This window comes from Pan troglodytes, chromosome 5, assembly GCF_028858775.2.
Source record: "Pan troglodytes isolate AG18354 chromosome 5, NHGRI_mPanTro3-v2.0_pri, whole genome shotgun sequence".
NCBI lineage: Eukaryota > Metazoa > Chordata > Mammalia > Primates > Hominidae > Pan > Pan troglodytes.
In genome coordinates, this window is record NC_072403.2 from 69,752,403 (window position 1) to 69,771,026 (window position 18,624).

At 34.1% G+C, this 18,624-nt stretch overlaps 1 protein-coding gene across 1 annotated transcript in view; it reads right to left on the minus strand.

Moving 5' to 3' along the window:
• The window catches only part of LOC100609532 (protein eyes shut homolog), a 2,075,858-nt gene that overhangs the window by 323,868 nt on the left and 1,733,366 nt on the right, over positions 1 to 18,624 (minus strand). The window contains exon 35 of the mRNA XM_063813139.1: positions 13,314 to 13,467. Coding sequence (XP_063669209.1) covers positions 13,314 to 13,467 — 154 coding nt within the window. The remainder of the gene's footprint in view (positions 1 to 13,313; positions 13,468 to 18,624) is intronic.

Below are 18,624 nucleotides of genomic sequence, written 5' to 3' on the forward strand. Positions count from 1 at the left end.
CTTTAAAATATGTTTAAATTTATCATACATATTTTGTGGGATAAGTAAAAATAACTTTTTCTGCCCCCTTTTTTTGAAATTCCAGAGTTTATAGATGACATACCAATTGCATGTTTCTTTCAATATATTATCAAAATTAGAATAAAACTTTTGCTAAATTTTATTGTGTGAAATTTCTAATAAAAAAAGGCAGTCATATAAGTGAAAATAGAAAATAAAAGTTTTAGATTTTATACATTTTTAATTTTTATTACAGTTGAGCTTCCAAAATTATGTTCAGTAATTTTATAAAGCATATTTTAGAATTAAAAACATAAGAAAATTTTGAATATTTCTTAAGGTTTTCATGAAATATAAATTATAAGAGATTTTAACTTCATTTATTGCCTGTAATATAGACCATGCAATATTGAGTAGTGATTAGAGTTAGACTCTGGATTCAAATTTCTTGACTTTGAAAACTTCTGTGTGATTTTTCAGTGTCCTCTGGCTTATGTGCCTCAATGTTGTCTTCTTTAAAATAAGTATAATAGTAACTCACTGGGTGGATATTAGAAATAATAATTAAATACAGGTGTAAATAATTAACTACAGGTGAAGACCAAGAAGTATGCTTAGACAATAGTAAGAGCTTAATTAGTGATAGCTATTTTATCATTAATATAATTTAGATATTTTCTTTAAGAAAAAACTTAGAATGAACAGCCTCTCCATTTAACCTTGAAGGCCCTCTACTAATGCCATTTCCTTTTTTGCAACTTTTAGAGTTCTCATTAGGTTTGAGCCAATTTTCTAATTTCTCGTATGAGCATTTTATTTGTATATTTGCATGTGGCAAACCTACTGCAAATAATCTCTCTATAAAGCTAAATTTCCATGGCCTTTACATACTTAACTAATCCCTTTTAGTAAGATTTCTATGGTGAAGTCTGTATAATTGATTTTCTTCTGACTATAACATTTCAACCCTTATATACTTGTTTATATTGTGTTGATTTAGTTTCACATGTGGTCTTAGGGATTATCTCTAATAAATACATACTTTATTCCTAGCATTCTTATAGTAGTTTACATGAGTGAAAAGGAAGAGATCCTGTACCATTTATGGTTTGATTTTGGAGATGAGATAACAAAAAATCAATAGAAAAATCCTTTACAAGACATGAGCATGCTGGGAATTGACAGCAAAGGAGTTGAGTATGAGTTGGGACCAGTCTAGGCTAGCTTTCAGAAGGTGAATGGCTTGCAGAAAGCATAAGGTACAATTTCATAGAAAAAAAACCCAGAATATTTAGGAAGGAGCTGTATTACTAGCTACAATGCATGTGGTAGGAAAATGTAGGACTCTGTTTGGGACAGTAGAGATTATGGCTTCAGTGGAATGGCAAGCCCATGAGACTTGGGTATTAGAGGAGGATAAAGGTGGAAGGAGCTGAGAAAAAAGCTTGATTATAAGACACATGATTTGTTAATAAAATGATAAATGATGGAGAAAGGGGAGGTTTTCTATTGTTGATTTGATTTGAGAGTGACCTCATTTAAAGAATATTTCAGGAATGAATTGTATAGCATGGTTAAATATAAGGGCTCTAGAGTAAAATGGCCTAGGTAGTAACCCTGTTTCAATTAGTTATAGTTGAATGACTTTAGATAATTACCTAATTTCCTTAAGTCCCAGTTTCCTCACTTCTTAAATGAGTATCAGAAAAATAACTACCCCTTAAAGATATTATAAAGAATAAGTGAGATAGTGTATAAAAATATTTCATGGTGGCTGTCACATAAGTGCAAAATAAATATGTATTACATAGCTATTAATGGACATGAAGAAATGACTAAATGAGATTACTGTAATGCAAGTGAAGTTTTCAGCACATGCTTTAAACATAACAGGCCCAAAACTTAACAGACACTTACTTATCCACCTCACAATCATCTGGACAGTTTTCTTTCCCGATGTCATGGAAACAGATCTGCTTACTGTAGTACAGATGAGAGGCATGACCCTCCTGGAGCTTGGCCTCTTACAGCTCCAGGACTATCACTTTCCCATTTATGAAGCTGCAAAGGAAGACAAGCCTAACAAGCAAGAACCTTCAAAGACATTTGCCCCAGAGGATAGTGGATTAGTCACTCTGCTAACTGCCTAATTATGAAGTGTTTTTAATAAGATGCTGTAAAATAAAAAGTAGTGAGCATTTTTTTTCTAGTCCTACAGCAGCAATAGAAGAAATAGGTGTATGTGTGTGTGAAAAACCATAACAATAATACTTTCGTTTGAGGGATACTTGATGTTTTTTAAAGCACTTTCATATACATGATATTCACAGAAGCCTATATAGCAGAAAAATGAGTGTTATTATCTTTGTTTCAAAAAAGAAACATGTAAGATCCTTTGTAGTTATACAAAGAATGCTTTGCTTCCTCACTTCCCCACTCGCAGGATTCTGCCTTTTACGTGTCCTGTGCCTTCATTTTGAAGCAGAATGAATCTATAAAGGTTCCTTCTTTTGTTCTATACCCAGGTATACCCTACTTGGGCTGTGCTGTATGTTCTAATGATATATCAGTGAGTGGCATTATTTGGAGTTACATGTGTCCCTGCTGATGCACATCTATACAATTAGAATGTTGTGGTTTTGGTATGATGAGTATTTAGCTGTTCTTCTGAAGCGTCACTGTTTCTTTGGGTCACTCCTCGTAAGAAACAGTAGAACACAGAGAACAGTCGCTAACACAGGGAATTTAGCTCCCTGGTTGCTATGGCAGGGCGATAGTGGGTGTGGGGATACCTGCCTAGTTTATCTAAAAACATTGCTTACGTGTAAGTCAAACCCAAATGTCTCAGGCTTCTTCAGCCAGTAAGTGCGGATTGTAGCCACCAGCCTCAATCAGTTACAGTGAATACTGTGGTATGCTGCCCAGAGGCCCCTCGGGATGAGGGGGATGCAAAGGCCTGGTCCTCTTGACTAAATTAAGGAAAATATGAACATCTCAAGTCCAGACTCCCCTTACAGACAGCTGAGGCCTCTGGTGCAACTACTTTGCAATTCAACTTTTGCCTCTGTTCGCTCCTGTTTCCCTCACTGCCTTCCAAGTATTTGTTACTAAGAGCATTCTCTAATAAACTTTGTGCATGCAAATCTCCATGGCACAGACTGTTTCCAAGGAATTTGACCTAAGATGCAGTTATTAAGTTTCAGGGGCTGAGAATACACACTCTTAACTTCAGGAATTACAATCCATTATAGACTCTCCCTCTCCAAAGATTTTTAGAAATCCTCAGGACTTGTTTGCACATGTGTGCCAAGTATCAGATTCGCCTGTTGGTGATTTCTGTGCATCATCAATCCAAGACTTTACTTTTTCCTATTCTGAGAATATATTCCTATTACATTCCTACATTTCCTATTCTAAGAATTCTATATAATCCCATTCTAAGAGGCTACACCAAACTGGAACTGTGTTTCTATTACTTTCCCTGAGGCTAAGGTGCCAGACGAATTGGGATTCTCTTTCAACCTAATTTCTGCTACTGCACCCTAGTGAAAGGGATGAGTGACACTGCTATTACCACGCAAACAGGAGAATGTTCCTTTGGTATTTTATTCCTTGGGTAGAGGGGAAGGGATTCTCAGGGCATGGTTGAGTCTATCTTGTCCATTGCATTTGACTGGAAATTTTTGCACTTCAAATGGTGGGAGCTGTACTTAGGTGTCTAACCAGCCCCTATGTAGATCAGCAGATGCCACTGGGTACTGTGAACATAATGTCATCATGAGGCACAGTAAATTCCTGTTTTATGGTAATTGGTATAGGGCTTTGTCCTGCAATCTCCTCCTTTTTATCTTTGTAACATTTTGTCTTTGAAGGGCAGGATGGAGTTCCGATATTACTGGCAATTAGAATTAGGCCAGCTAATAGAAAGTTAAAAAGTAAGAGGGACCAGGACAGAATTCTATCTCAAATAGCATAAAACAGAAATTTACTGTGTCTTATGATGGCATTAGAATAAATTATCTGAAGAAATATTAAAAGTCTTTGTTCTATATTTATTGAGTTCAAACACTTTGGCTCAATACCAGTACCTGTCTATGGAACAGGCTTTCAATTTTAAAGAAAATTGGTAAATCTTTTAAAAAGCATTAAATTATTCTTAACTGAATAGTGTTGGGTGGAAAAGAGTTCAGATGTTAAATTGTAAAACAATTTATATCAACATATACCTACATTTTATTCATATATTGATGAAGCATGAGCAACTTGTTGAGGAGGAATCTGGCATAGCTTCCTTTAGCTTCATTTATAAAGTAAGGTTTTTTTTTTGTTTTTTTTTTTAAATAGAATGGTCTCAAATGTGTTTTTATTAACAATGATGCTCTGTTATTATAATCCACCTTCACATATAACAATTTCAATTTTTCAAAAGCAAGGTTTACTTTTGGAATTATGCATTTCCAAAACAATAGCTTTCTAACATTTCATTTTTAAAAAGTAAACTTTTGTAAAGAATGCCAGAGCTACTATCCAAAGAGATGTCTGATTAGAAGTTTATGAATTAACCACTGTCTAATTGTTAAACAAGTATGCTGTTTGTCTGTTTAGCTCATATACCTTTCACAGTAATTATAAACCACTAATAAGTAAAAATTATTTGAATTTCATAAGCTATTTTAATTTTTAGAGTATTCTTATTTCACACTCAAAAATCAAACATATTACTTTCATATATTAGCATACTTTAATATTTAAGTTCAAAGACAGCTAATTTTTGAATCTGTTTGTTTTTCCTTTGAGACAGAGTCTCACTCTGTCACCCAGGCTGGAGTTTGGTGGTACGACCTTGGCTCACTGCAGCCTCGACCTCCCAGGCTCAGATGATCCTCCCACTGCAGTCTCCAAAGCAGCTGAGATTATAGGCATACACCATAATACCCAGCTAATTTTTCGTAGAGACAGGGTTTCACCATGTTGCCCAGGCTAGTCTCATAATCTTCCTATGTTGTGGGAGAGACCCAGTGGGAGGGTTTTCCTGTGCTGTTCTCATGATAGCAAATAAGTCTCAGGAGATCTGATGGTTTTATAAAGGTCAGTTCCCCTGCACATGTTGTCTTGCCTGCCACCATGTAAGATGTGCCTTTGCTCCTCCTTCAACTTCTGCCATGATTGTGAGGCCTCCCCAGTCATGTGGAACTGTGAGTCCATTAAACCTCTTAAAAAAAAAAAAAAGAATGGTCTATATTTTGAGTGAACTCAGTGAGAATTATTCTAAAGAAGTTAATTGAGAAAAATGTTTCCAAGGATTGAGCTCTACCGCTAAGAATAGGCTTCAAAAAGTTTTTCACAATAAAGTCTCTTTCCCGGTAGTCACTTTAAGGCAGGAATCAAATACTCTCTAACCATAATGATAAATTCCAGTTAAGGAGAGCTAGGGGGACTACAGAAGTGGAAGGAAAAATATACAAAATGTAAATGTATTGTTAAATCACCACTTAATCACTTAATTAACAAATTTCTTGATGTTTCCCCTGAATCTTACTTTTCAACATGTTAAATCCTGTTATTTAACTGTGCTATATGCCAGAGTGTTCTCTGACCCCCATCAATTATTGCTATTCTGCCCCAATTTTTATAAATTTAATTTGCCCCTAAGTCTTCATTTGTTTCACATTACTTTCGTATATAACTGTCAAAATCTTGTCTTGAAAGTGGTAAACTATACACATTTTAGAATTAGAAGGCTTTTAAGAATTGAAGTTTATTTTGCTATATACTCTGCCACTGCACAAAAATAATTTAAACTTCCTCAATAGTCTTTTCTGACAGTGGTAGAAATTTACCACTAATTATAAAGGATGAAGAAAATCTGGAGTCTTCCTTAGCATACACAGCTAGTGCTCAAAACATTTCTTGCCTTTTATTTTTATTTGTTATCCTCTGCATTAGAAATGACAGTGTTTGATGGTGACTTACTGAAGAGCTAAACATCCTTTCACCTGGAACTTTTTGTTCTCATCATACATTTTCTTCCATGAGCATGTTATTATCTACACCTTGATATCTTTGCAGATCCTCTTTCATCTGTTGTCCCCTGATAAATTTCTAATCTTCAAAATGGAGTTCATTTTTCATTTTATATTATAGATGTACTTGCCACCTGTCCCTTTCTCTTCAGTAGGGTCTTTGTGGTTGCTCTCAGAACTTGAGGGTCAACCAGTTCTCTGTCATCTCATCTTGGCATTTGGTAAGATGAGGATTTGGGCCCTAAGTCTTGACTTTTTAAATTTTGCTAATTGCCATTCTGTTTTGACAATTTGAAGTGAATTGCACAATTAAAAGGCACAAATGTGATTACAGAGTCAAGTCACTTCAAATATGTTTTTTAAACATCAAACTGGCTGGTAGAGTCCACTGGCATATTATTCCATAAAGATACTCTGTAGACTCAGGTTCACATTCAGACTGAGATGCTCCACCTTATTTATTTTTGAATCAATAAACACCAAACTAATACTTCCACATTTCTCAAGAAGTGGGCAAATTTTAGAGACAACTTTATATAGTAGAACATTCTATCCAATAATCCAAAATAGTACTAAAATTACCAACTTACAGATTCATAGATATCTTTTAAAGATTTTCTTAAGCTTATGTAATAAAAGAAATTTTAGTTTTACAGTAGATCTTCACAATTTAATACAAATAAACTGCATTGTAACTTGCTATTCAGCTAGTTTTTATGTATGCTATGTACAGACAGGCTATGCATGGATAAAGGTGCAAGAGTAATGTTTAGCTTTATATATTTACACACATGTCAATATAATGATAAAGTATTACCTATATTTCCCATATTGAGCTTGAGTTTTCCTACATTTCCTCTAAGAAATACCAGATGGAAGAGCTGATAAAAAGATACACAAATTAATATTGAAGTGATGAAGTTTGACCTTTTTAATATGAAAATCTTGCCAAACTTTCCATATTGACATGGCAACATCTTATGAATAAATCTAATATCTTATAGATTTAGCACAATTCAAAAGTCACCATCTGTTTCAAGAAGTGAAGGCTCTCACATAGTTTCCTGGCTCTAAGACTACCAGCATGCAATCCATAGCTTATATAATATTAACTATCAGGAACATGTGAAAAGTTTTTATATATTTTAGAAAATTAGAAACATAGGTAACATTTTTAGTTACTGTCAAAATTATAGATAATAGAGTATGGATATTCTTTTTTCTTACATGAAATTGAATGGTCTCTTGCTCATTCTCCATATTGAGTTATAGGTCAATACCATCTGGTCAAGCAAGCTGCAATGCAGAGGATATATGTGGGGAAAGGGCAGATAACTGCAATCTGATGTTGAGCAGAGGTGTCTGAGAGCCTTTAACAAATTAAATATGGGTATTATAAGAAGTCATCTATTTTCTATAAATTACTTACTAATATCTTAATTTGATATGACCAAAATCAATCCTACTCAGAATCATTCTTCCCATTTTGTGAAGTTAATGCGGATTTTGCATTACAATAAATTTCTTTCTTAAACAACTGTGAGAAATGAGCTAATTAAAATGAATTTTAAAAAATCTGCACCAATATACATATATAATATGTATGAGGTTTTATCCCATAGACATGGAGACGTCAACAGGAGATAAAAATTAGTCCTTTTATAAAACTTAGCAGTTTTTATTTTGTTTTCTGAACCAAATATTATCAAAGGTAATGTGATAAATATGTCTACAATGATTTCACTTGACATATGTTTGGGTTTTAGCAAATGCTAATAAGGGTTCTTGCTGCCCAACTATTAGAAACTTTTCCAGCCTCTGTCCAGATGATCTTAAACCATGCACTTCTTTACACCGAGCTATTAAAAAGTGGCTATTGGAGATGTGTTGCTCTGGCAGTAATGCAATTCTTGGCCAACATCCCACTTTGGCTACCCTAAGAGTTTGCTAACCAAAATAAATTATTAGGTATTAGGGTGTACCTTCAATAGACATGGATAACTTTATACCTCTGGATAAATCTTTGAGGAAATGTTCTCAGGAGTGTTAGATAGTAGCATCTAAGGAAGGGGGAATAGGCTATGTGCCTTTAAAACATGCAGATAACACAGTAAATCACCTAGAATAAAGGACACAGGGCTTTTTTAGAGAATAAAATACTGGGTAAAAGTTAGCTTTTGTGTAAAACGGACACTAAAGGTGCCAGAAAATTTTAAACTTCAGAAACTTAAAAAAGTGTATATATATAGTAAGACAATTTTTCTGAACTTCCCCAAAAGAGAATAACCCTTGTGAAAACCAATAGCTCTCTCTATGTGATCCCTTTCAAAATTCGCTGAAATGAAAGACAAACTGTGCATGAGTATGAATTACAATGTATCTGTAGAACTGTGATCTCTGCTCCATTTCATTTAAGAAGAACTTCTATCTTGATACTGAATTGACCTCAATCACTACAAGTGGCTTATTCAAGTTTGTTCTACTTCTCCCTTCTGTCCTACAGATGTAAGATAGATTTCATTGGAGGAAGTACTGGCTAATAACAAAATAAAAAATAATAGCTGATAACAAATTAAAAAATAAAGCCATATTTTACAAGTTGGGCTTATGGTTTATTCAATTAATTTCTGAAAATAAGTTTTTATTAGGCTGGGCATGGTGGATCATGCCTGTAATCCCAGCACTTTAGGAGGCCCATGGGGGGTGGGTGGATCACCTGAGGTCAGGAGTTCAAGACCAGCCTGGCCAACATGGAGAAACCTGTTCTCTACTAAAAATACAAAAGTTAGCCAGGTATGGGGACACACGCTTGTAATCCCAGCTATTTGGGTGGCTGAGGCAGGAGAATCGCTTGAACCTGGAAGTTGGAGGTTGCAGTGGGAGCGTGGGTAACAGAGCGAGACTCTTTCAAAAAAAAAAAAAAGTTTTTAGCCATCATGCTATTTTTTTTATTGTCAAGAAATACTTTAATATTGAAGACATCGTGTCAACACTCATATGATGAAAAAGGAACCTAACTCACATGCTTTTTAGGGAGAAATTTACCCTGCATTTGCATAGTGAGAGTTTTGTTAGTGAGAATTAAGTTGGAAAAAGCCATACCAAAAGACCTTTAAATTCTAAATTTTGCCCAGTTAATGATGAAGTAAGACTAAACAGATGAGACAGCAAGAGAAGGTGACATAAACAACTGGACAGATAAAGCAAAGGCAATCATAAATCCAGGGACATCCACAATGACAGAAATCAGAAGCCTCAAGCTATGTATATCTATTTTCCCTGCCCTCTGGCAGGAATCTTCTCTCATGTACATTGTATCTTACTGGCCTAAACTTTTAAGAAACTTATGTTCTCAGCCAGGCTTGGTGGCTCACACCTGTAATGCCAACACTTTGGGAGGCTGAGGTGGGAAGATCACCTGAGGTCAGGAGATCAAGACCAGCCTGGCCAACATGACAAAACCCCCTCTCTACTAAAAACACAAAAATTAGCCAGGCGTGGTGGTGGGCATCTGTAATCCCAACTACTTGGAGGCTGAGGCTGGAAAATCGCTTGAACCCTGGAGGTGGAGGTTGCAGTGAGCCGAGATCGCGCCATTGCACTCCAGCCTGGGGGGCAAGAGCAGAACTCCGTCTCAAAAAAAAAAAAAAAAAAAAAAAGAAACTTATGTTCTCCCTTTTTCATCAGTTTTCTATGTATTAACGATTTCTACTCAACTAGTAATTCCAATTAATTAAACACACTCAAATTTCTTTCATCTTACATTTTTTTCTCTTGATTCCTCACTTTACCTCTTTTTATACTTCCACATTAAAACTTCAAAGAGTTGTATATACATATTATCTTGATTTTTCTCTAATTGGGCTTCTTCCTCTATCCTGCTACACTGAAGTCTTCAGGTCATGGAATCATGTGGACAGTCCAGTGGACTGGAGCATTCGATAAACTTTGCCATTGCCTTCCATGACACTCTACTCCTTTTTTGGTTACTTCCTACTTACTCCTTGTCAGACTCTTTTATGATTTCATCTTTCAGTATACAGTTAGTAAATGTTAGCTCCTCAAGGGTCATTCTAGGCAATTTTTTCTACTGTATACTCTCATCTATTCCCATGGTTTCAATTATCGTCTGCACAGTGATGACTCATAAATTCATATTTTCCAACCAGATCCCTTCTCTGACCTTTACTTCCATATATTCAATGGAAAATTCCACTTTGTATTTCAAAGGCACCTTAATCTCAGCACGCTTAAGCTTAAACTCATGATCTTCTCAATCTAACCTGCTCTTCTTGCGTTGTTTATTATTATCTCTGTGGATGATAAAATCTGCTATCCAATTGCACATAAGGAAATGAGTACTAGTTTTTGACATCTCTATTTTTACTCCTAGTATTTAATGAGTCATTTTGCTCCTAATTATGTCATAAATATGCACTTTAGTCCAAGCCACCATTATATCTTACTTGGATATACAGTAACCCTCTAACTGGCTCCCTCAATTATTCCTTAACATAGCTGCAAGGCCAGACAGCATTTGCAAACTGTCTACCTTTCAAACTTCGTCTTTCATTACTAAGCCACCCTCTTCTGCTTCTCTGTTCAAAACACACTGTTCTTTGGGGTCCCTGACTCTGTATATGCCATGGTTTTTTCTAGCATAGGGTTTTGTTTTATTGATTGATTGATTGATTGAGTCTTGCTCTGTTCCCCAGGCTGGAGTGCAGTGGCAGGATCTCGGCTCACTGCAACCTCTGCCTCCTGGGTTCAAGGGGGATTCTCCTGCCTCAGCCTCCTGAGTAGCTGGGATTACAGGCACGCGCCACCATGCCTAATTTTTTTGTATTTTTAGTAGAGATGGGGTTTCACCATGTTGGCCAGGCTGGTCTTGAACTCCTGACCTCAGGTGATCCAGCCGCCTCCCAAATGTTTTTTTCATATATTCTTCCCTCGCCTGAAACTCATAACCACTGCTTTGCCTGTGTTTTCTTTTACCAAGTTTATCTCTATTCGTTTTTAAAGCTCTTTGGTCTCTCTAGCACAGGCTAGGTTACTTTTTTAAGTTATTCTTCCTGCATCATGTTTCTTTCATTAACAACACATCTCAAATTATTCCTTTATTAGTGTGTCTACTTGTCAATCACCCTCACTAAACCGTATACACATAAGAATTAGGTTTTTTTCTGTTTTGGCTTACCATTGAATTCTAGTAGCTTAGTATAGTGCTACAAGTAGAGTAAGAAACATTTGTTAAATGAATATATGAAACTAAATATAGAATAAAACCAGGAGAAACAGAAAAATGAGGTGCAAATATTAAGACATCGAGAGCATGCTTAGCAGATGAGCACTCAACAGTTTTAAATTAATGATATATAATATGTAATATATAGTCCTAGGGTCAGCCTACTGTCACTTTGAGCTCTTGTAGGCTATTGCCTATAACACAGAGCAGATTTGCATTTTTACATTCATAGGGATATCTCCTTTTTACTTTCTTAAGGTTTGATAAAATTAATCTAAACACTTGGAAAGTCCTTTTCAGTTTTACTGGAAGCATCAATATTTATTTTACAGGTTGTTTTTTTCCTGAGGCTATCTCAGAATCTGAATGGTTTGAGGACTGCTCTATTAGGTTATTACTTAAAAGTAAAGAAGAAAATCATTTCTCTAAGAATTTAACCCCCAAATAGCAATTATTTCATGTATAACTGAAAGTACCATTGTTTGTATACATTGTTGACATTGTATAAAATGATCTTATTAATAGAAATGCCTTTTAAACAGTTTTCTATCATTTAGCTTCTCGTCTGGTTCTTTTTAGTGATCAACAGCAAACACTTATAACAGAAATGGTTGAAATATTTGTCTGTTGCTCTGAAGGAGTTTGTTTTGTCTGTATAGAACTCAGTGTTGCAAAGGGTATACCTAATTTACAAATAATGATTTCATTACCTTAGAGTAATTTCATTGCCTTCTTGTTATAAGCAAATGAATTGCCCAGCCCAGACACCCTCATTTCTTCATTCATTCAGACATTTACTGAGTATCTCCTATTTGTCAGATGCCCTGTTAAGTGCATTAAAAATGAGTAAGAAACCATCTCTGCCTGTAAGAAGTTTCATTTTCAGATTGGTGTCCATTTTGTTGATGTTATTTTCAGACTGATGCAGTTTCAGAGAAAGTTTATTTGATTTATATAACCTTCATAGGTTAGCCAAGATTCCTGCTGATCAGACTAACTTATCTAATTGTCATTTTAAAGACGAACTCAGTCACAGAATATTTTTCAATGACATAGAGTAACTTTGGAGACCATTATTACTATATGAAAAATTTGAGCTATACTGATGAAAAATTTTGAATTCTTAGTTGCTGCATGTAAATTTTGTTTAGTAATGCCCCTGAGATGTGACCATCATTTAGCAATTTCTCTTTTCTGATGTTTTATAATTTTGAAGCATAAATGAATTCAAAGACTGATTTCCAAAAATTTATATAATCCAGAAAGACATTTCCGTTTAACATTCTGTTGGTTTTGGTTTTTCTTTTCTACTGAGTTTTCTTTTTTTGTGCAGTCAATGGCTCCCACTAACCAATTCCTAGCAGCTGTACTCCATAGATATTTTGTTGAACAATAAAACTGGATGTTAGTTTTAACTGAACAACTTGATGCTTTAATTTATTTGCTTGCACCATAATATTTTCAAATAAAATTGATTTACTTTGTGTGCAATTTGATTCCCATAGGATAGTATTAAATTATAGCTTAGTTCAATTTGTAGTTTATTCCACCAAATTATAAAAATAAGTAAAACAAAAGCAAAAATAAAAAAGTAAACAAAACAAAACAATTTTCAGATGGACTTTTAAAATTCTTTTCATTTTTGGGTGGCTGTTACACATGTAAATAACATTTAAAAAATAGAGTTCAGGCCGGGCACGGTGGCTCATACCTGTAATCCCAAGACTTTGGTAGGCCTAGGAGGATGAATCATGAGGTCAGGAGTTTGGGACCAGCCTGGCCGGCATGGTGAAACCCCATCTCTACTAAAACAAACAAACAACAACAACAAAAAACTAGCCAGGCGTGGTGGTGCACACCTGTAGTCCCAACTACTTGGGGAGGTTGAGGCAGGAGAATCGCTTGAACCCGGGAGGCGGAGGTTGTAGTGAGCTGAGATCACACCACTGCACTCCAGACTGGGTGACAGAGCAAGACTCCATCTCAAAACAAACGAACAAACAAAATTTCAGCACGAAAGAACTACCGTGGAGTACAGTACTTACCGTATTGTGATAGGGGTGAATGCATTTGTGTTAATGCTGTAATTAGCAGAAACAGTCAAAATATTTTGAGAATTTCCACATCCATATTTAACTGATGGCCTTCCTTCCACAAGAAATAAATGAAGAAACTGCTTTCCAAAATTATTCCCATTACCTTTAAGAAAAAAACAACATATTAGTAATTATTGTAGATTTATATTTTATTGGTTAACAATAATTAAACACAATCTTTGCCATCAAAGACTAATGATTTAGGGGGTTGGTAGGAGTGCTATTAGATAATTATTCCATGTAATAAGTACCATATTAGAAATGTACATTATTGTCCACAGGCTGAGGATAGCATGGTATTAACAGCATTAACTTGACATGAATTTTAACTTTTGATTCTGTTACCTCGTACCTGGATGTCCTTAACTATTTTAAACCTGTTTCCCCATATGTTAAAATGGGGTAGTGAGAGTAACTACTGTAAGTATTAGAACTCCTGTGATAATTAAATAAAATAATAAATGAAAAGTGCCATGTTGAGTTTTTAATAACTTGTATTATTATTGAATCTAATGTTTAAATTTTATTTTTGATTTCTAATTGCTTATGTTTATTTGTATTTTAATTACAAAGCAATATGCATCTTCTATCAAAACAGAGAAATATATAGAGAAAAGAGGTAAATATTTCTTTTCCCCAATCTCATTCTTCATCCCCACTTTGAAATGTTCTTTTCTACCACCTATCTCCCCACATACAAATATTTACATATCCCAATTTTATTTTTAAAAATGAGATCATACTTTATTCATAAATTCATAAATGGCTTCATTCATCTTTCTCTTTTTACTTAAAATTTGGACATCTGTCCCTGGAAGCCCATGGATCTCTCTTTTTAACTTTCCTAATTGAAGTATAACTTATACAGAAAATTGCAGAAATTATAAGCATAAAGCTCAGTAAGTAATCACAAAGTGAACCCGCTCACCTAAACATCACCCAAGTTAAGGAAAAGACCATCATCTGCATTGTCAGAAGTCCTACCAATCACTACTCTTTTCTACTCTTCATCAAAAGTAACCACTATCTTGATGTTTAACAGCTATAGTTAGTTTTACTTGATTTTAATCTTCCTATTAGTGGAATCATATTGTATGGATTCTTTAAGTCTACTGTAGTCCTCCCTTTATGACAGCCCCAAAACAGGTAATTACAGTACAATAAAATATCTTGAGAGACCATATTCACATACTTTTTATTACAGGATATAGTTATAATCATTCTATTTTATTATGTGTTGGTATTAATGTCCTACTGTTACTAATTTACAAATTAAACTTTATCATTGGCATGGATGTACAGGAAAAAATCCTAATATTGATAGGGTTCAGTACTATCCACAGTTTCAGGTGGATCTTGGAATGTATCCCTTGCAAATAATGAGGGACTACTGCATTTGTTTCGGCTCAATGTTATGTTTGAGAGATAGATTATGCCACAGTTAATTCATTATCATTGTTTTGTAATATTCCATTAAATTAATATTTAAAATTCAATTACTGTTTCTAGTGTAGATAGACATTTTCCCCCTAGGTTTTCGTTACTGTGAAAAATGCTGCTATGAGCATTTTATATATGTCTTTCAGTTAAATTGCATACATTTCTGTTGTATATATATCTAGGAGTTGAATAGCTCTGTCAGAAAGTATAAATATGATTAACTTTAGTAGCTATTGCCAGTTTTCCAAAATAATTGTTTATATTTAACACTTTACCAGCAGCGTACAAGAGTTCCAGCTGATCCATAGCCTTATCATTTGGTATGGTCACTTTGTATATTTTACCTATTCTGTTTATTATAGCTTTAATTTTACTTTCTTGATATTGGTGAAGTTGAACATATTCTCATGTTTACTGACTATTTTGATATACTCTGTTGTGAAATGTCACTTTGTGTTTCTTGCTCATATTTATATTTAGTTGTTTCTTTTTTCTTATTGAATACAAGCTCTTTGTCAACTACATGGATTGTAAATATCTTCTTCAGTTCTACTGACTTGCCAATCTCAAGGGTGAGTTTTGATGAATGTAAATTCTTAATTTTAGTGTAAATCAATTTATGTATTGTTTCCTTCAGAGTTATGATTAGTCCTTTCATGTCATGTTTAAATGTTGTGGGGTGGGGGAACGGGGGAGGGATAGCATTAGGAGATATACCTAATGTAAATGATGAGTTAATGGGTGCAGCACACCATCGCACATGTAAACATGTGTAACAAACCTGCACTTTGTGCACATGTACCCTAGAATTTAAAGTATAATAAATATATATATAAAGAATTATTTGCCTTCCCCAAAGTCATGAATTTATTCTACATTACCTTCTGTAAGCTTTACTTAAGTTCTACACTCTACCTAGAATTAATTTTTCTGTGTAAGTACTGTGGAGTTGTGATAAGCTGAATTATGACACTCAAAGACACCCATGTACTAATTGGTGGAACTGGTGAGTGTTATTTGATATTGCCAAAGAGACTTTGCAGATGTGATTGAATTAAGGAGCTTGAAATGGAGAGATTATCCTATATTATTTCAGTGGGCCTTAAACATAGACACAAGTGTCTTTGTAAAAGGGAGGAAGAGGGAGACTTGATGGCAGATGAGGAGAAGGCCATGTGACTACAGAAACAGAGACTGGAGTGATGCAGCCACAAGCCACAGAATGCTGACAGCCACCAGAAGCTGGAAGAGGCAAGGAATGGATTCTCTGGAGCTTCCAGAGGGAACCAGTCCTGCTGACAGCTTGACTTTAGCCCCATAAGACTCATTTCAGACTTCTGACCTCCAGAACTGTAAAAGAATAAATTTCTATTGTTTTAATGGTAACTTGGTATAGCAGCAATACAAAATAATGCAGGGATCATTTTTTCATTTTCCATTTTGATTTCTAATTGATCCAAAATCATCAAAGTAAATAATTCTTATGATGTAAATATTGAATTTTCAGATATTTATTTGTGGAATATATATATATTTTACTATTTTTGAGTTTTTCCATTCCCTACTTTTCTTCTATTGTTTTTATCAGTATATGTATGTATATACATATCAGTATATATACATGTGATATACATATATCAGTATATGTATTTTATGCTAATGACATTGTTTTTGTACTCAAGCAATAGAAAAATGGACCAATAAAAGTGTCTTAAATCTCTCCAAAATTACAACCTTCAGAAATGGCCAGCATTAATATTCAGTGAACATCTGTAGATACAAAGATTGATATATGGATAGATAGGTAGAATTTCTTCAAATAAGAGCAGGATCATACTATAAAGTATTTAAAAAAGAAAATTATATGAAATGAGTAGTTCTCAAACTCTTTGATCTAAGGACCCCTTAACACACTTAAAATCCAGTGAGAACTCTAAAGAGCTTTTGTTTACATGTTTCGCATCTTTTGATTTACTGAATTACCATTTAAAACCATGAAAATTTTCAAATGTTTATTAATTTAAAAATCTCATTACATGTTAACCTAAATAACATATTTTGTGAAAAGTAATTACATTTTTTCAAATAAGAAACAGCAAGAGAATTATTCTATACTTTTACAAATATCTTTATTTTGAAACTTAATAGGAGACAGCTGGATTATTATATCTACTTCTGTGTTCAATCTGTTGTGAATTGTTTCTTTGGCCAAAGTATAGGAAGTTCAGCCTCACACAAAATGTTATGGGAAGAGGAGGAACATTTTAATAACTTTTTCAAATACATACAAACTGGACAAATGACAGTTCCTTAAAGTTTAGTTGCAGTGTGGAATCTAAAAGTGTATTAATGAACTTCACGTCCTTGTTACATTAAAATGTTATTGGTCTTTCTTGCACTTTGAATGGATGTTTTATTCATAATTTTATAACATCACTAATTGATCATTTGAAAAATATTGGTTCAGAGTTATGCAGAGTTTTCAGATATGACACATTTATTGTATAATAAGATATCAAATTCATTAATATTACCACTAAGATAATCAGAAAATGTTAGAAAGCTCTCAAGTTCGTTATGGGGAATGTAGATTTTTCCAAAATTCTAATTTTTCTTAGACAGCTTGAGTTTTATCATTGGCAAAAAATACTATTAGCTGTTTTCCTCGAGGTAACAGGCTTACTTTATTACTTTTTCAGAAAATAGCTGCCAAATAGTCATGTCTGAATAACCATACATTATCTGCTAGTCATTTTTTCAGTTGTTTTCATAGTGTCTAGTTAAACTGGCAACTTGTCTCAAGGCAACTATTATACCTTAATATGTAGTCAACTTTCTTAATGTGTACTTCCAATGTTACACACAGAATATTAAAACTTGTATACTCAAGTGTTGAGATTTAATAAGATTATTGAATTTTATTGCATCTCTAAGGACATTTTTTTAAGTGTCCATTTTTGTTTTGAGTGGACAGTGGAAAAGAATACAATGACTGCTAGTACGATTTGGTGCTGCTGCCTTAATATTAAGGTGTTAATAATTTTATTCATTATGACTTTTACACCATGAGCGAAAATGTCAACACAGTGATTTTGACCTTCTGGACACTTGAAACTCCTGTGGATCCCTCAGGAGTCTATGGATACACTCGGAGTATCCCTGTGTGAGATACTCCTCCACTTAAAAGGAAAAACCAGAAACCAGAATGAAACTAGACTTACTGCTCAACATTAATAAGTGTTTCTTTAACAATTCAGCAAGACTATGTAGAAACCTGGGTTATCTGTTCCCCCTACCTCAGGTTCTAGACGAGTGGATTAAAAGCAACAGTCAGGTCTCAAAGAATGGTTCAGAGAAAGGTGTCTGGAAAAATCATGAAAGACTTTGAAATGAGAAAATAATTTAATATTTAGCTTACTCATCCAGGTTCTCTGAACCTTTCTTTGTCTCTGAGCTATTTCCCAATACTGTAAGTTGCAGAAAACTAATAATAATTCACATGATTTCTGACTATACTAATGCATATTAATTTTCTGATGAAATGAAATTGATTATTACCCCATGGGGAGACTATTTTTTATCTACTTGTAAATTTACTTCAGAATTCCTTATTCTTTATACATGTTTGTGCCCCTTGAATTGTTTCTTGAACTTGTTATAGTATCTCACCAGTTACTACATAAATTAATAAGTAAATAAAATCTTTGACATGTTTTATTATTATTATACCTTAAGTTTTAGCTGATTTTTCTTTGTTAAAGAATAATTTTTAAAAGGGTATATAAAAACACATGTCATTTAGCATTAGGTATATCTCCTA